Source organism: Callorhinus ursinus, unplaced genomic scaffold (genome assembly GCF_003265705.2).
Source record: "Callorhinus ursinus isolate GAN/ISIS: 27379988/994484 unplaced genomic scaffold, GSC_fseal_2.0 scaffold13, whole genome shotgun sequence".
In the NCBI taxonomy this organism is placed as follows: domain Eukaryota; kingdom Metazoa; phylum Chordata; class Mammalia; order Carnivora; family Otariidae; genus Callorhinus; species Callorhinus ursinus.
The window spans coordinates 19,038,549-19,055,734 of record NW_027397075.1 but is presented as its reverse complement, the minus strand read 5'-3'; the positions used below and the strand labels follow the sequence as shown (position 1 = coordinate 19,055,734).

The window sequence follows — 17,186 nt, the reverse complement described above, 5'->3', positions numbered from 1 at the left end:
AATTTCCTTCAGGAATGAAGTTAAAAAGAGAATATTTTTGGATACATGAAACCCAAGAGAATATATTGCTCAGGACCTTCCTTACCAGAAACACTGACACATTTCAGAATGAAGGAAATGTTAGCAGAGGGAAATGTGGGTCTTCAAGAAAGAAGAAAGAGCATAATAAATGGTAAAAAAAATCTCAGTGTATATAAAACACTTTTTTCCTCTTCTTTATTTTTTTTAAAGATTAAAATTTTTTTTTTGTTTATTTTTAAGTAATCTCTACATCGAAGGTGGGGCTTGAACTCACAACCCTGAGATGAAGAGTTTCACGCTTCACCAACTGAGCCAGCCAGGTCACCCCTCTCTTAGGTTCTTTAAAACACTTGACTGTTTAAAGAAATTTGTTTTGGTAGATATTCAGTGAACAAATATATAAATATATAATATGTATGACAACTATAACATAATGGAGAGAGATATAGCATAAGCAAATTCTAGTATAATTATAGACCTTTAAAATTTTATTTTGAAAAAAGGAAAAAATCCTGTGGAGACAAAAAGAATAAGTGACTTCTAGGGGAAAGAAAATGTGTTATAATCAGACAATTCGACAAAAATGTTTATGACAGAAAAAAAAATGCTTTAAGTATTTATGATACCCCAGAAAAGAGAACATGAACACAATCGCCTTTCAGGTATAGAGAGCACAAACAAATGTCGTGAACTTGCAGGAGCCTGGGGAACGTTGATCCCTTGAATTTTTCCTGAAGAATCTAGTACTCCGCTAGAGAATGAGCTAGGACAACCAAAATGACCATGGAGAATCAGCTTAAGGACTGCAGTTGCTCATTAAGTAGTTGTAGAACTGAAACAGAAAACAAGTTAAGAGGGAGCAGAAACAGCATTTACGGCTGTACACTCTAGGAATGGATGTAGGGAGCAGCTATAAAAGTAGGTGGTGATAATTGGGGGAATTTATACACATTTTTTTCAAATTGTTTTCAGGCATCAAATTTTTGGTTCTGGTATAAATGATGTTATTTTGAGATTGTTGTGTGTAAATGTGAAATAAAGGCAAATGCAAGATTATGGAGTACTCCAATTCTCTTATCTCCCGTGTCCTTAAGAATCAGGCCTGTTGGTGCAGAAGAAAGGAGACCCTGATATAAAATAGAAGAGGACATCTGTAAACTCTGTAGTTCTGAATTTGAATTGGAAGTATCAGAATGAGCTGCTGAGGTTTCCATAATTTGCAAGAAGAACTCCCAGAATTTCCTGAAAACTACTCTGCTTACAGTTTATGATGTGGAGAGAGTACACATTAAACTCAGCCAAGAGAAGAAGTGCATAGGGCAGAGTTCAGGAGAGTACTGGTATTATATAAGACTGATGAATCACTGACCTCTACCTCTGAAACTAATGATGCATTATATGTTAATTAATTGAATTTAAATTAAAAAAAAAAAAAAGGAATCCTCCTTGCTTCTGGCACCTGCAAGTGCAGCCCTGGTCCTGGGACCCTGCATCAGATAGGGAGGGTGAGGTGAGAAGAGAATTATATCGTCATGCCAACATCCTCCCTCACTTCCTGTTTCCCCAGGAAAGTGGAATATACAAATTCATACTTGTTATATCGAGCTAGTCCTGATTCAGGGATCCTTTTTATCATTATTACTGCGTTTTATTTTGGTTTTGCCTTGAAATTTACTTTGTGTGGTAAAATATAGGTACACCAGGCTTTTAATAATGGTACTCACATCCCTCTGATTTTCTTTCATCCCTCCACCCCATCCCCTCTAAAACCCTCAGTTTGTTTCTCTGAGTCCGTAGTCTCTCATGGTTCGTCTCCCCCTCTGATTTTACCCCCCTTCATTTTTCCCTTCTCCTAAGGTCCTCCATGGTATTCGTTGTGTTCCACAAATAAGTGAAACCATATAATTGACTTTCTCTGCTTGACTTATTTCACTTAGCACAATCTCCTCCAGTCCCATCCATGTTGATGCAAAGGTTGGGTACATCATTTCTGATGGCTGAGTAATATTCCATTGTATATATGGACCACATCTTCTTTTTTTTTTATTTTATTTTATTTTTTTTTTTTTGGACCACATCTTCTTTATCCATTTGTCTCTCGTATATTTTTGGCATTTTGTACTTTTCCACCCTTTATTTTTTACACTGAAATACATATGATAAAATACACAAGTGCTAGATGTGCCATGATGAGTTTTGACAATGGATATACCTGTGTAGCCATCATCGCAATCAAGATGTAGAATGTTTTTATCACCCTGAAAATTGCCTTATGCTCTTTCCCAATTAACGTTTGTTTCTCCAGCTACTGGTTGTTCTGGTTTCTATTCCCATAACTTAGTTTTACCTGTTCTGAAACTTCTTATAAATAGAATTCTATATCATGTATTCTTTTCTGTATGATGTCTTTTTTATCAGCATATAGGTTCTTGAGATTCAGTTTGATGTACATGACAATAGATTTTTCTTTATCGGTAAGTAGTCTTCCATTGTATAAATAATATGACAATTTATCCACCTCCTTGTTGATAGCCATTTGAGTGTTTTTATTTCCCATTTTGAGCTATTACAGTATAGCTGCTGTGAACATTGTTTTACTCCATGTGGTCTTATGGATGAAGAGGTTCTCTTTTATTTTTAAGAAAGCAATAATTGAATCCTGTATAAATTGTTTCAGAAAATTTGAGTTTTCGAAAAGCCATTTACCTCCCTTTATGAAGATAGTAAAACCTTGATAACAAAACTTGAGGATAGTACAAGAAAAGAGTGTTAATACAGAACAGTATCACTTATGAAAAGAAAAGCAAAAGTCCTAAAGAGACAATTGAATCAAACTCAGCTGTGTAGATGTATTTATTAATACTAATAAGACAGACTTATTTTTCTATTTAATGTCTCTAAAATTGGGATGCTTTTTAAAATAATGGCTTCTAAAATTATAGTTGTGTGTTCTCTCCTTTAGTGGCACATGACATAGTGGTGCATCTTTATAATCAATGGAATTTTAGACTCCGTGATACATGGTACATTAAAAAACAAAAGTACAGTCATGTGGGTTTCATCCCAGGATGCAAGGGAGTTTCAACATTAGAGCATCTATTAGTGTAATACACTATATTCATAAATTGAAGGAGGAAAACCATAAAATCTCAATACTAAAAGTAATAAAATTGAATATCCATTCCTGATACTTTTAGCAAATTAGGAGTTGACGATAATTCTCATAACCTGATACTGAATTTCTACTGAAAATCTAAACCAAGGATCATACTTAATGGCGAAACATAAGAAACATTCCCACTAAAATTGAAAGCAAGATGAGAATGTTTCTTTGAAGAAAATCCCATTCACAATAGCAATGAAACTGTAAGGTACCAAAAACTATAGATAATAAAACGTAGATATATAAAATAAATATATAGATACATAGTTAAGAAAAGATAAGTAATTCTGTGCAGAAAACATTCAGTATTATTGAACGACATAAAAGAATATTCATAAGTAAGATACATTGTATACATGGATGGGAAGAGTCTTCTTATAAAGATATCAGTTCTTTCAGATTAATATATAAAACCATTGTGAGTCCCATCAAAATCTCAGTGTGTTCTATGGCACATATTAAGTTAATCCTAGCATTCGTCTGGAAGAGCCATGACATTTTAAAAACCTGATCTGCGGGTGTAGAGAGGTTATTACAGAGCTTTCGTAATTAAAATAGTGTGGTATGGTCCAGGTATAGGCGTATACATAGGATGATCATGTATCTCAGTTTCTCTAGATCAGTTCCAGATTATGCTTGTTGTTCTGGTGATTATTCATAGGCTTCCTTTTACCCTGAAAGCTGTTCAGGGAGATTGCTTTAGTAATTTCTGAAACAGACTGACTTGATTTGCAAGCTAAGTGGTGAAAGGATGTCATTCAGTCAGTGGTGCTGGGACAGAAAGAAATGGGATGGGCCTTTATCTCATACTACATGCAAACATTTATTCCAGGGAGACTAAAGACTTGAAATGAAAAGTAAAACTTTAAAACTTATAAAAGAAAATATAGGACATTATCTGTATGACCTCTGGGAGAAGGTAAGGGAAATTTCCTGGGACACAAACCACAAAATATGAGAGTAGAATTGTGGTTGCAAAGGGCTGGGGAGATAGGGAGAGGTTGGTCAAAGGGTACAAACTTCCAGTTATAAGATGGATAAGGTCTTGGGGCACCTGGATGGCTCAGTAGGCTAAGCGTTTGACTCTTGATTTCGGCTCAGGTCATGGTCTCAGGGTCGTGGGTTCGAGCTCTGTGTTGGGCTCCTCACTCAACGGGGAGTCAGCTTGGAGATTATCTCTCCCTCTCCCTCTGCCCTTTCTCCCCCTAAGTAAATAAATCTAAAAAAAAAAAAAGATGAATAAGGTCTGAGAAGCTAATATATAATGTGACTATAGTTGATAAAACTATGTTGTATAACTGAACTTTTCTAAGAGAATGGAAATTAAATGTTTTACCGAAAAACACCACCAAAAACAAAAGAACACGATTAGTGTGTTAACTCAACAGTGAGAATCCCTTCATGATGTTTATGTATATCAAATCATCATGTTGTATACTCTAAATATATGACAATTTTATTTGTAAGTTATATCTCAGTAAAGCTGAAAATAGTGAAAAAGACAAAAATTGTAAATTATGACTACATTGACATTAAATAATTTTTTTTTACAAATAAGACATTATAAACAGTGTGAGAAAACAAGCCCACATGCTGAGAGAAGAGATTTGTAACACATGTAAACTAAGCTTGAGTAAAAAGAATTCCTGAATATTAACCCAAACCCAAAAAACGAACAGCACACACACAGTATAAGAAAATGGCAAAGGAGGGGCCCCTGGGTGGGTCAGATGGTTAAGTGTCTGCCTTCAGCTCAGGTCATGATCCCAGGGTTCTGGGATCAAGCCCCACCTCGGCTCAGGGGGAGCCTGCTTCTCCCTCTCCCCCTGCCTCTCTCCCTGCTCATGCTCTCTCTCTCTCTGTCTATCCATCTATCTCTGTGTCTCAAATGAATAAATAAAATCTATTAAAAAAAAGAAAATGTCAAAGGATATTAACTGGCATTTTACAGAAGAAGAATGTGAGATGACTAGTGATAATGTAAAAAAAGATTCTTAACCTTAGTGGCACTCATGCTTGTAAAGTTGAAGACTCACGTGTCTTTCATCATAGCAATTCCACTTCTAGGTGTACAGCATGGAGAAATGTTCATAGATGAGCACTAGGCAACATTAGTAAAAATATTCATTTCAGAATTTTGTGTGATAGCAAAATAATCAACAATCTAAAATTGTTAAGAACTAAATTCTATAATCAGGAGAACGGATAAATTTGGTCTATGAAAGTATTCCATGTAGCAGTTAAATCTAACAAACTAGAACAATGTGTATCAATGTGGGTAACATGTTTTAGCAACAGTATTAGAATAAAACGACATTTCAAAGGGTACACACAGTTTGACATCAGTTATAAAGTTTAAAGACATTCAGAGAAATACATAGTCTTATGGTTGTATATATGTACTAATAATATAAAATATGTATGGATATAGTAAATGCCAGGGTAGTGGTTGCTAACCTGTGGGGAGTGGATGAAGGAGAGAAATGGAAAGGTAAAGGGATACATAGGGAGCGTCAATTCTATCCTGTTAAATATTTTCCATTTCATTATTTATTATTTGTTATAATATAGATATAATTTATTTGTCTAATTAAGTTTTAATATTTCCTACTTTTAAAATAGCCTAAAATATTGATGACTATGAATCCTTTCACTCTTTTCCTTTTCTGTAATTCCTTTAGTCTTCTTTAAAATCTGAGAAATATGCCGATAGCAGTATGTGTAGTGACTATACAGCTTGATATTTTTTAAAATAAAGAATAGAATCATTTTTTATACTTCTCTAAAAATGGTTTGGGTAATTTCTAAGGTTCCTTTCAGCACTAAAGTATACTTCTTTGATGTTTCCAAACAACAGAAAAATCTTTTTTTAACGCACCATTCTGAAAGTGGGATAAATTCAAACATTGAGGATAATGAAGCCAATTTCCTATAAAAGTTGTTGTTTTCAGTCCATCTATCTGCCTGTCTCTGTTGAGCAGTCATCTGTCATCTTCAAGAGGTGTCACTAAACTTTTTCTGTAAAAGGCCAAACAGGAGATATTTTAGGCTTTGAAGGCCACACTGTCTGTGGTCAGAACTCCTCAACTCTGCTGTTGTAGTGAGAAAGCTGCTGTAGGTCATACTTAACCAGCTGAGCCACCCAGGCGCCCCATGCCATAGATGATACTTTACAAGTGAATGGATGTGACTTTATTTACAATGAAATTTTATTTACAAAAATGGTCAGTGGGCTGGATTTGGCCTCTAAGTCAACATTTGCCAACTCATGATGTACAACACAGAAATTACTTCAATAATATTATCCTCTTATTGCAGATGGGAAAATGGAGCCATAGAGACCTTAAGTGGTATCATTCAGGTTAAATTAAAGGACCCTTACCTAAGGAGACATACCTACAGATACGTTGCCATGGTCAATGTCAAAGAAATTACTGCCTATGTTTTCTTTTAGTTTAATGGTTTCAGGTCTCACGTTTAAGTCTTTAATCCATTTTGAGTTTATTTTTGTAAATGGTGTAGGAAGGTGGTTCAGTTTCATTCTTTTGCATGTAGCTGTCCAGTTTTTCCAATGCCATTTATGAAACACTGTCTTTTCCCCACTGTATATTCTTGCCTCCTTTGTCATAGGTTAATGGGCCATATAAGCTTGGGTTTATTTCTGGGCTCCCTGTTCTGTTCCATTGATGTCTGTTTTTGTGCCAGTACCATACTGTTTTGATTACTACAACTTTGTAGTATATCTTGAAATCTAGGATTGTGATACCTCCAGCTTTATTTTAGATATGTCTCTTCAAGCAAGGGAAACAAAAGCAAGAATAAACTGTTGGGACTACATCAAAACAAAAAGCTTTTGCACGGTGAAGGAAACCATCAAAAAGATGAAAAAGCAACCTATTAAGTGGGAGAAGATATTTGTAAATGATATATCCAGTAAAGGGATAATATCCAAAACATATGAAGAACTCAACATAATAGCAAAAAACCAGTCTAATAAAAAAATGAGCATAAGAACTAAATAGACTTTTTTCAAAAGACTACTTCAAAATGGCCAACAGGTACCTGAAAAGTTGCTCTACATCACTCATCATCAGGGAAGTGCAAATCAAAACCACAATAAGATGTTACCTCATACCTGTCAGGATGGCTAGGATCAAAAAAGACAAGAAGTAACAGGTGTTGGTGAGGGTGTGGAGAAAAAGAAACCCTTGTGCACTGTTGGTGGGATTATAAACTGGTGTAGTCACTGTGGAAAACATCATAGAAGTGCCTCAAAAAAATTAAAAATAGAGATACCATATGATCCAGTAATTCCATTCCTGGGTATTTAACCAAAGACACAAAACACTAATTTGAGAAGATATATGCACCCTTATGTCTATTGCAGCATTATTTACAATAGCCAAGATACGGAAGCAGCCAAAGGATCCATTGATAGATGAACGGACAAAGAAGCTAAGGGGTGTGTGTGTGTGTGTGTGTGTACATACATACATATATGTATATGGAATATATACAATGAAATATTAACCATAAAAAGAATATGATTTTGCCATTTGTGACAACATGTATGTGCCTGGAGAGTATTATGCTAAATGAAGTAAGTCAGAGAAAGACAAATACCATGTGATTTCATCTATATGTAGGTCTAAAAAACAAAACTAATGAAAAGGAAAGAAATAAACAAAAAAGTAGACTCTTAAATACAGAGAACAGACTGATGGTTTTCAGAGGGGAGGTGGGTCGGGGATGGATGAAATAGATAAATGGGATTAAGAGGTACAGACTTCCAGTTATAAAATAAATAAGGAAAGAGATGGAAAAAAAAAAAAGGTGACCCTAACCACATGGTAATAGAATTCTTTTGGATTATATGATGTTCATAGATAATTTTTTTCCTTCCTCTACATGTAGAATATGTTGAAAAGGTTTGATCTCTTAATTTTTCAGAATTAATCTTTAGATTGTGATTAGAAAACACATTGCTGGGTCTTTACAGGAATCATTTTATGTATTTTGCCGAAGTTTGCATCCCTTTTCCTTATTCAGATGTAGAAACAAATACAAAAACTGGTGTGATTTAATTTGTTGTTAATTAGATTTGTATATCTTACAAGCCTTTGACTTAACATCCATAAATAGCTTTATATAACATAAATTACTACTAAGCAGTTGTGTCAGTTGTATTTCAAATAAGCTTTATGAAGAAATTTCTTTGCAATTACTTTGACTCGAAGTAATCGAACATTTATTTATTTACATTTACATTCAAGGTCTGGGGAGTAAGTATATTTTTTCCTCTCCAATTTCATGGGCTAGAGAATAGTATGTTTTGTATATATCAAATAATTATGGCTCTTCTCTGTATACAGAAAGTAGGCCTACCATGGTCATACTGGAATCTTTGCAAATCTCAATTAATTTAACCTGAATGAAAACTGCCAGGAAGGGGCACGTGGATGCCTCAGTCAGTGAAGCGTCCAACTCTTATTTTGGCTCAGGTCATAATCTCAGGGTTGTGAGATCAAGCCCCGTGTTGGGCTTCATGCTCAGCTTAAGATTCTTTTTCTCCCTCTCCCTATGCCCCACCCCCACTCACTCGCGCAGGCATGCGCGCTCTCTCCCTCAAAAAAAAAAAAAAGACAAAAAACTGCCAAAAAGCTTTTTATCTCCAGAACACTGAAAGTGCATGTGTTTCAGAAAGTTTCCATATGAATCAGAGCCAGGATTTGAACCCAAAATGTAGTCAAGTACGTGTTCTTAGAGTATTAATTTTAAAAGAAGTTGAGATTTTCAGACAAATTTTTATGTTACCAAGTAAATGGTTGTATTTATTTTTCCCAACTAAAAATTGAATGTGTCTGTCTTTTCAGGGACATCAAACCTGACAATATATTGATGGATATGAATGGACATATTCGATTAGCAGATTTTGGTTCTTGTTTGAAGCTGATGGAAGATGGAACGGTAAATAAAGATAAATCTCAAGTCACTTTATCCACAGATATCTCCCTTGCTACTTGTCCTCTTTATCTGTTTTGGAAACCATCTATTTATATTATCTAAGTATCTATCCATCCATCCATCCATCCATCCGTCTTTCTATTCTCCACCTTTTCCCACAGTGGCATTAGGGATACTTATTCATAATAGGGTTTGTTTACAAAGTCCAGTGCCATTTTTAACTGCTTATATTAATGATGTTAAGATTGATATGATGTGTCTTTTATGAGAACCTTGTTTGGTTTTTTTCTTTAGCTGAACTGTTTGTTATTGTACTTGAGATATTTTCACAGTTTAAGAGAGGTGGGTAAAATAAGGCCCACATTTAAGAAGAAAATGTGACTCCTTCTTCACCTTTATTTTTTTTTTATCTTTCTTTCCTTGTTGTCTAGTTTTTTTGAGGGACAATATTCAACAAATGAATGATCAGAACATCCTCTATGTGGATTTAGTTTCATATTCCCATTTGGTTTACTTCTACTAACCCTAGATCCCTCATATAAACTTAAAAGTTTATATGCCCCAATTTTATTCCCTGTTTTGTTTGTTTTTACTTCATCTTCCTGACTGTGTAGCAGAAGTCCAAATATATGTAATTTCATTTGGCAGAAACTATTTTGGAGAGCAGTTTAGTATAATATATTCCAAAGGCCATGAAAATGTCATATTATTTTGGACCAGTAATTTGACTTCTGAAAACTTATCCTAAGGAGATAAACTTTAAAAAAATAGATTATATGACTTCTGCCTCTGGCCATGATGAAAGGAGTAATTGGCACCAAATTGTCCTCTCACTATAAAAAACTGTAAAATTGTACATAATATTTGGGACAACTGTTTTCAGGCAATGTACAGCAGGCAGCATAAGACTGTTATCTTTAAGAGAAATGAACTCATGAGATGTACCTTACAGTTTCCCAGGATGGGGACTGTATGCAGGCTCTGATGCAGAAACCTAGAGTTAGAGCCGAGGGTAGTAGTCATACAGAGCTGAGGAGGAAGACATTTAGAGGTGAGTTAGTTGAGTTAGTTAGTCTGCAGTGCTTAACACTGGAGAGGAGGGAGTTGTTCAGAGAGAGGGCCTAAAGATATGGGGCCCTGTACTGTACATATGCAGTATAAGACAGAAGACATACCAAATTATAGATGCTGTGCATCTGAAAATTGAACAGGTTACTGGAAATCAAGCAGTGCTGGAGAAGAGACAGTACATGGGGACACTGGAATTTCGGCCCTGGGGACACTGGAATTTCGGCCCTGGGGAGCTATTTAACACCTTTATAACATGTAAGACTTACTCCAAACCTGTGTAACATTCTAAATCCAAGTCCTGATAAAATTCATTGAGTTTGAAAGTGGTCCTCCAAGTCAAGGGGACTGAGATGAATTTTAGAGTTTCTACAAATCTGCCCCCAAAGATTGTAATTGTAAGGTAACCCTTGTTTAAAGAGAGCAGGCAGTATTTTTTTTATCTTCTTCAATAATAATTAACATCTTCAGTGGAAGATAACAGAGTCCATACTCTCTATAATATCTTTCTGTCAATGACCAACATTTAATTAGAAATCACCAGACCAAATAAAAATGGGGATAGGGGTAGGGATTGTGATACAGACTTAAAAAATAAAAGTAGTCAATAGAAACTTTGATAGCACAGTTGTTGGATTTAGCAGACAAGAGACGTAATGAAGCTGTCATCAATGTGTTTTTTTGAATAAATATGTCTAAAGAATCAAAATACAGTCTTAAAGATGGCTCGAATAAGGAATCTCAGCGGGAAAAGAAATCAAATGGACCTTTTAAGAACTTGAAAAGTGTAGTAATAGAAATAAATAACTCAGGGCGCCTGGGTGGCTCAGTTGTTAAGCGTATGCCTTCAGCTCGGGTCATGATCCCAGGGTCCTGGGATCGAGCCCCACACTGGGCTCCCTGCTCGGCGGGAAGCCTGCTTCTCCCTCTCCCTCGCCCACTCCCCCTGCTTGTGTTCCCTCTCTCGCTGTGTCTCTCTCTGTCAAATAAATAAAATCTTAAAAAAAAAAAAAAAGAAAGAACTCACAGGATTGGTTAATGGCAGATTAGAGATGAGAGAAGACAGTGCCAGTGAGTTTGAAGACAATAGTGATGGTCAATAGTGATGATCCAGTCTGAAGAACAGAGAGGAAAAGATTGAAGCAAAATAAATTCAGGCCCAGGGTTCCTTATGATTGGAATACTAGAAGGAGAAGAGAGTGAAACAAGAGTAGAAAGAATTTGTAGGATTGATGGCTCAGACTTACCAAAAATGATGAAAAACACAAATGTAAGAATCATAGTGTACCTCAAGGTTAAAAGGAACCACACCTGTCCACAATTAAACTCCTGAAAATTAAAGGTAAGGGGAAAAAAATGGAAACCAGCCATAATTAAAAACATGTTATATACTTCGGGAAAATGGTAAGAATAACCATAGGTCTCATCAGAAATAATATCTTTAAAGTGCTGAAAGAGAAAAAAAAATCTATAAACCAAGAATTCTATGTCAAGCAAAAATATTCCTCAGAAATGAAGGTGAATAAAAGACACTTTCAGGGGCGCCTGGGTGGCTCAGATGGTTAAGCGTCTGCCTTCAGCTCGGGTCATGATCCCAGGGTCCTGGGATCGAGTCCCACATCGGGCTCCCTGCTAGACGGGGAGCCTCCTTCTCTCTCTGCCTCTGCCTCTCTCTCTCTCTCTGACTCTCATGAATAAATAAATAAAACATTAAAAAAAAAAGACATTTTCAGTTAAATGAAAGTGATTAATCTGGTTGCTAAAGAATGTTCTTTAATCCAAAGGAAATGATACCATTTGGATACTTAGATTGATAGGATAAAGAATATCAGATATGATAAATAAGATCTGTAGGATAAAGAAAAAAAAGACTCATCTTTTCTTCAAAATTTACTTAAAAGCCATCTGATGAGTGTGAAAAGCAAAAATAATCATGCTGTCATGTGGGGTTATGATATTTAGAAGTAAAAGATTTGAGGGCAGTAACACAATTTAGAATGTGTCTATGGAACTGCACTGCTTGGGGACACTTGTGTCTCTCTGAAGTATGAAGTGGGCAGCCAATAATGGCAGGTATGATACAAGAAGGGAGAACTTGCTGAGTTGAGAAGACACAGATTCAAGTCAGGGAGGCTGTGGCATCAGGAAGTTTTGGGTCAGAATTCTGGAGAGCAGAGTGCTACAGTGAAGAAGAATTCCAGGGGAAGAGCTGGTGTTTCCCCGAGTCCTGCCCCTTAGACTCAAAGCTGGGGCTCTTCTCTTGGAGTCTCATAGGCAGCCTTCCAGCTCCCTGGGCATTCCAGAATGCAATGAGGACGTTTCTGTCTGTGTGAGCTACCCACGATCAAGTTTATTCCTTGAAATCCTGGCGTGTCTTCCTAGTTGTTTGTTCTTTACTGATGATCTCAAAATAATTTTCCTGGACGTACTAGCATGTTTATCCTCCATTTAGAAAATTATAATGAATAAGCCTTTTTACTTGTTTTATTTCCATTTTTATTTTTTAATCAATATATATTTTATTTTTTATCTATATATATTTTAAGCAGGCTTAGCATAAAAACAGCATTCCTTTGTCCCATTCTTCCTGCCTCCAAATCTCTACTGCTAGAGGCAGACGCCTAGAGACTTGTGGCTGCTTGTCCTGTTGTTTCCTTTACTTACATATTTCTTGTTATCATACTTGTGCTACTGTCTTTTGATTATTTCATTCTAGATATTACCTGTTAATTTCCTACTGTCTCATCCAACCCATACACTTTCTGTCTTCCTAGTGTAAGTCTTTCCTTAAATCATGTTCATTTCTTTATGACTCTATGCAAATATTATTCATAGTTTGGCCATGCAGTTTATTTTAATTACAGTTCTTTTCTTGAACATCTTTTTGTTGTCCTTGGTGTAAGTGACCACTTTGCCTTGTTTTCTATATAACTCTCACCAGTTTATCCCCAAACTTTCCAGCCCATAATTCCTTTCTCTCTCAGACATTATGTAACCTAGCAGTTCCCATTTACCTTTTGGAGAGAGCTACGCTCGAGTCTTGCCTTCTCCCTTCTCATCCAGACTGTTCTGCTGGCCGGTTGTAGCACAGTCATGCCAGGACTACCCTACTTTTCATCGTGGGATTCACTGTGCGGCAGTCCAGCAGCGGATCCGCTGTTTCCTGGCTCCCATTTCTGGCTTTCTCTTCATCTGGTAGTAGCTCCTGAGAAGGGTTCTAGTGGAAGTAAATATTTTATAATCTTGTACATGTGAAAAATGCTTTCACTTCTACCCTCATACTTGATTGATAATTTGTTTGAGCATAGTATTACAGATTTGAAATGATTTTTCTTAGAATTTAGCAGGCATGGCATTGTCTTCTAATTTAATGTTGAGACATCTGGTGCCACTCTAAATCTCAATTCTTCTATTATAACCTTTCCCCCCTTTTCTGGAAGCATTTAGGATATTCTGTTTTTCCCAGTGTTCTGAAACGTTATGATTATATGACTTTGTATGGATCTTTATTTATCACCTGGGCAACTCCCTTAATTTTAGCCTTTCCCAGATTTTGTGACTTTCCAAATCAAGTCTCAACTTGCTTTTTGGCTCTCACGTATGAATTGAAACTGTGCCATCTTAATCACTACACCTTTATAAGAAGTCAATTTCTGGGAAGGATGTCCTGCTATAATTCTTTTTCTTCTTCTAAGATTGTCTTGGCTATTCTTGGCCATTTGTTTTTCCATATGATTGTTAGGATTATATTATTGGTTTATATACATACATGTACACACATACCCCTTCAGAAACAAGCTTGTAGACCTGCAATGAATTTAGAGGTTAATTTTGGGGAAATTTATGTCTATAACATGGAATCTTCCCTTCCACAAAGATGGTGTCTCTCTCCATTGTTCTAGGTTTTCTTTTGTGTCTGCTATTGAAGTTTTATAATCATGTTCACTGTAAACCCATTACCTTTATTTGTTAAATTTGTTCCTAGGTGCACTGTGGATTTTTGGGGCTTGGAGCATTATAAATGATAACTTTTACAATTTTTCAGTTTAATAGCTTGTTGCTTTTGTTTAGGACCACAGTTGATTTTTGTATACTCATCTTGAAACTAGCAAGCTCACTAAATTTTTTATTAGTTCAAAATAATTTGTAGATTCTTCTAGGTTTTGTAAGACAATCATGCAATCCACAAATAATGATCAACTTTAGGTTTTGTCTTTAACAAATGCTTACATATGCTGTTTCCCCCCGTATGCAATCAGTGACCTTCAGTGCAATATTAAAGACGTATGGTAATAGGGAGCTTCTTTGCTTTGTTCTTGATGCTAATGGTGTTTTTTTCTGTAGTTTCAAATTAAGTATGATGTTTGCTGTAAGTTTTTGGTAGATATTCCTTACAAGATTAAGAAAATTTCTGTTTCTTATTATGAAATATCTGTTTCTTATTAACATAGAATATGTTGTTATGGTTGTTATTGTTGTAATCAAATGACTTTTCTGCATCCAGTGAGATGATGGTATTAGGGTGTTTTTCCTTTAATCTGTTAAACTGATGAATGACAAAGATTATCTAATGTTAAATCATCCATTCTTTGGCCAAACATAACTCTATCATGAAGATGTATTGATATTTTTGAACAAATTGCTGGATTGACTCCGCTAATATTTTATATTGGATTGTTACCAGAGAGTCATACTTGAGTTGACCATTCTGAGATTGCAGTATGATTTTCTTTCTCAAATTGTTCTTGTCTGATTCTTGTATTTGGGCTATCTTAGCCTTATAAAATGGACAGGTGGTAGTCCTATTCTCTCCCCTTATCAATTTTGGCTTTAGAACAGTTTATATAATACAGAGGTTATCTATTTCTTATGAAATTGGTAGAACTCACTTTTATGTTATGTTAATCACCATACATTACATCATTAGTTTTTGATGTATTGTTCCATGATTCATTGTTTACGTATAACACCCAGTGCTCCATGCAGAACGTGCCCTTTTAAATCACCTTTACCTTGGTTTGATTTTGTGTTCCTCTTGTTTTTGTGGTTTGTTTTCCAGGTAGATTTTATACTATTGATTCACATTTTTTAATGGTTATAGGTCTGTTTGGTTTTCTATTTCTTCCTGAGTCAGTTTTGGTAAGTTATATTTTTTTTTCTATGAAAATTGTCTATTTTCTGTGAGTTTTCAATTTTGTTGGTATAATGTTCATGTTGCACTCTTCCTAGCTTTAAAATCTCTGTTACATGTGTAGTTTTGTTGTTTTTTCAATCCTAATGTTTGCTTGTGCTTTTCTTTCCCTTCATCAGTTCTGATATATAGAGCATTTTACTATTTTTCACTTCTAAATATTTTCCAACTTTACTTAGAATACTTCTGTGGACCATTGATTATTTAGATATCTGCCTTTTAATATCTTTAGTGTAGTATTTACTTATTTATTTGGTTCTTTCTAGTTTTATTTTACTGGAGTGTGGGTCTGTTTGATATCAGTTTTTTCTGGCGTTTGTCAAGATTTGCTTTTGCTTTATAACAGGCTAGTTTTTATAATGTTACTTGTTTGTTTGAAAATAATACATTCTTTTAAATTTCTGGATGCAGGTTATTATGTGGGTCCATAAGATTGAAGTTGTTAATTTGTTCAAATTTTTTATATTCTTACCAGTTTTATTTCTTTCTGCTATATCATCTATTATTTTAAAAGTCTTACTATGATACTGAATATATTAATTTTTCCTTGTAATCATCAATGTTTTCACAACCCTTTTGTAGCTACGTTGTTAGGTATATTATTCAGAATTGCTATTCCAGGGTATTTTCTTTTACAATTATGTTAATGAATTTTTAAAAATCTTAATAATGATTTTGCCTTTAGTGTCTATTTTAGCTGATAGAAATATAGCTACCATAATTTTCTTTTAACATCTGCCTGATGTATCTTTTCCATCCTTTTACTTTTAACCTTTCTGTGTCCTATGTTTAGGTATATCCCTTTTAAACAGATTATTGCTAATTTTTAAAAATATTTGTTCATTTTGGTTTTATTTGTCATCCAGTGTGATGACGCTGTCTTGTAATAGGTAAATTTAATCCATTTATAAATTTCATGATGATCAATATATTTATATTTATTCTTAGTATCTGATCTTGTGCTATTTACTGTAGCTTTTGCTTGTTTGTTTGCATGCATGCTTCCCCCCCCTCCTTCCTGCCTGCTGTTTATTTGGTCAAGTGTAGTTTAATTTCTCTTTTTATTTAATGTCTTTGGAAGCTATACATTCTATTTCAATTATTTTAATGTTTATCTTTAAATTTTTAACACTTAAGGTTTACCTAAAGTCTAGAGTCAGTTTCTCCACTATATTCCTTAGCCAAACAAGAAACTCAGTTTATCTTATACCATATACAAAAATTAACGAAAAACTAATCCAAGATCTGAATATAAGAGCTAAAACTATAAAACTCATAGAAGAAAACATAGGGGAACGCTTTATAACATTGGACTTAGCAATGATTTCTTGGATTTGACACCAAACAACAGGCAACAAAAGGAAAAATAGACAAATAGGACTACACCACCTTTAAAAATTTCTGTGCATTGGAGGACACAGTCATCTTAGTGAAAAGGCAACCGATGGAATGGGAGAAAATAGTTGCAAATCATATGTCTGATTAGGGGCTAACTATCCAGAATATGTGTTAATATGATTACCTACGACTCAGTAACAGAGCAATTCAAAATGCGCAAAATACTTGAATAGACATTTCTCTGAAGAAGATATACAAATGGCCAACAAGCTCAATGTCCGTAGTCATTAGGGAAATGCAAATCAAAGATACTACCTCACTCACACCCATTAAGTAGCTACTGTTAAAAAAATTTTAAAAATCCCACAATAAAACAGAAAATAATTGTTGGTGAAGATGTGAAAAAATTGGAACACTTGTGCTCTGTTGGTGGGAATGTAA

General features: G+C 34.9%; 1 protein-coding gene across 12 annotated transcripts in view; it reads left to right on the top strand.

The window, feature by feature from the left end:
• Positions 1–17,186, top strand: part of CDC42BPA (CDC42 binding protein kinase alpha) — a 351,347-nt gene that overhangs the window by 144,039 nt on the left and 190,122 nt on the right. For all 12 annotated transcript variants that reach the window (XR_012380514.1, XR_012380512.1, XR_012380513.1 and 9 more), the window contains exon 6: positions 9,058–9,151. Coding sequence is in view for 9 of the 12 variants with exons in the window: in XM_025877951.2 (XP_025733736.1) it covers positions 9,058–9,151 (94 nt within the window). In the remaining 3 variants the exon portion in view is untranslated. The remainder of the gene's footprint in view (positions 1–9,057; positions 9,152–17,186) is intronic.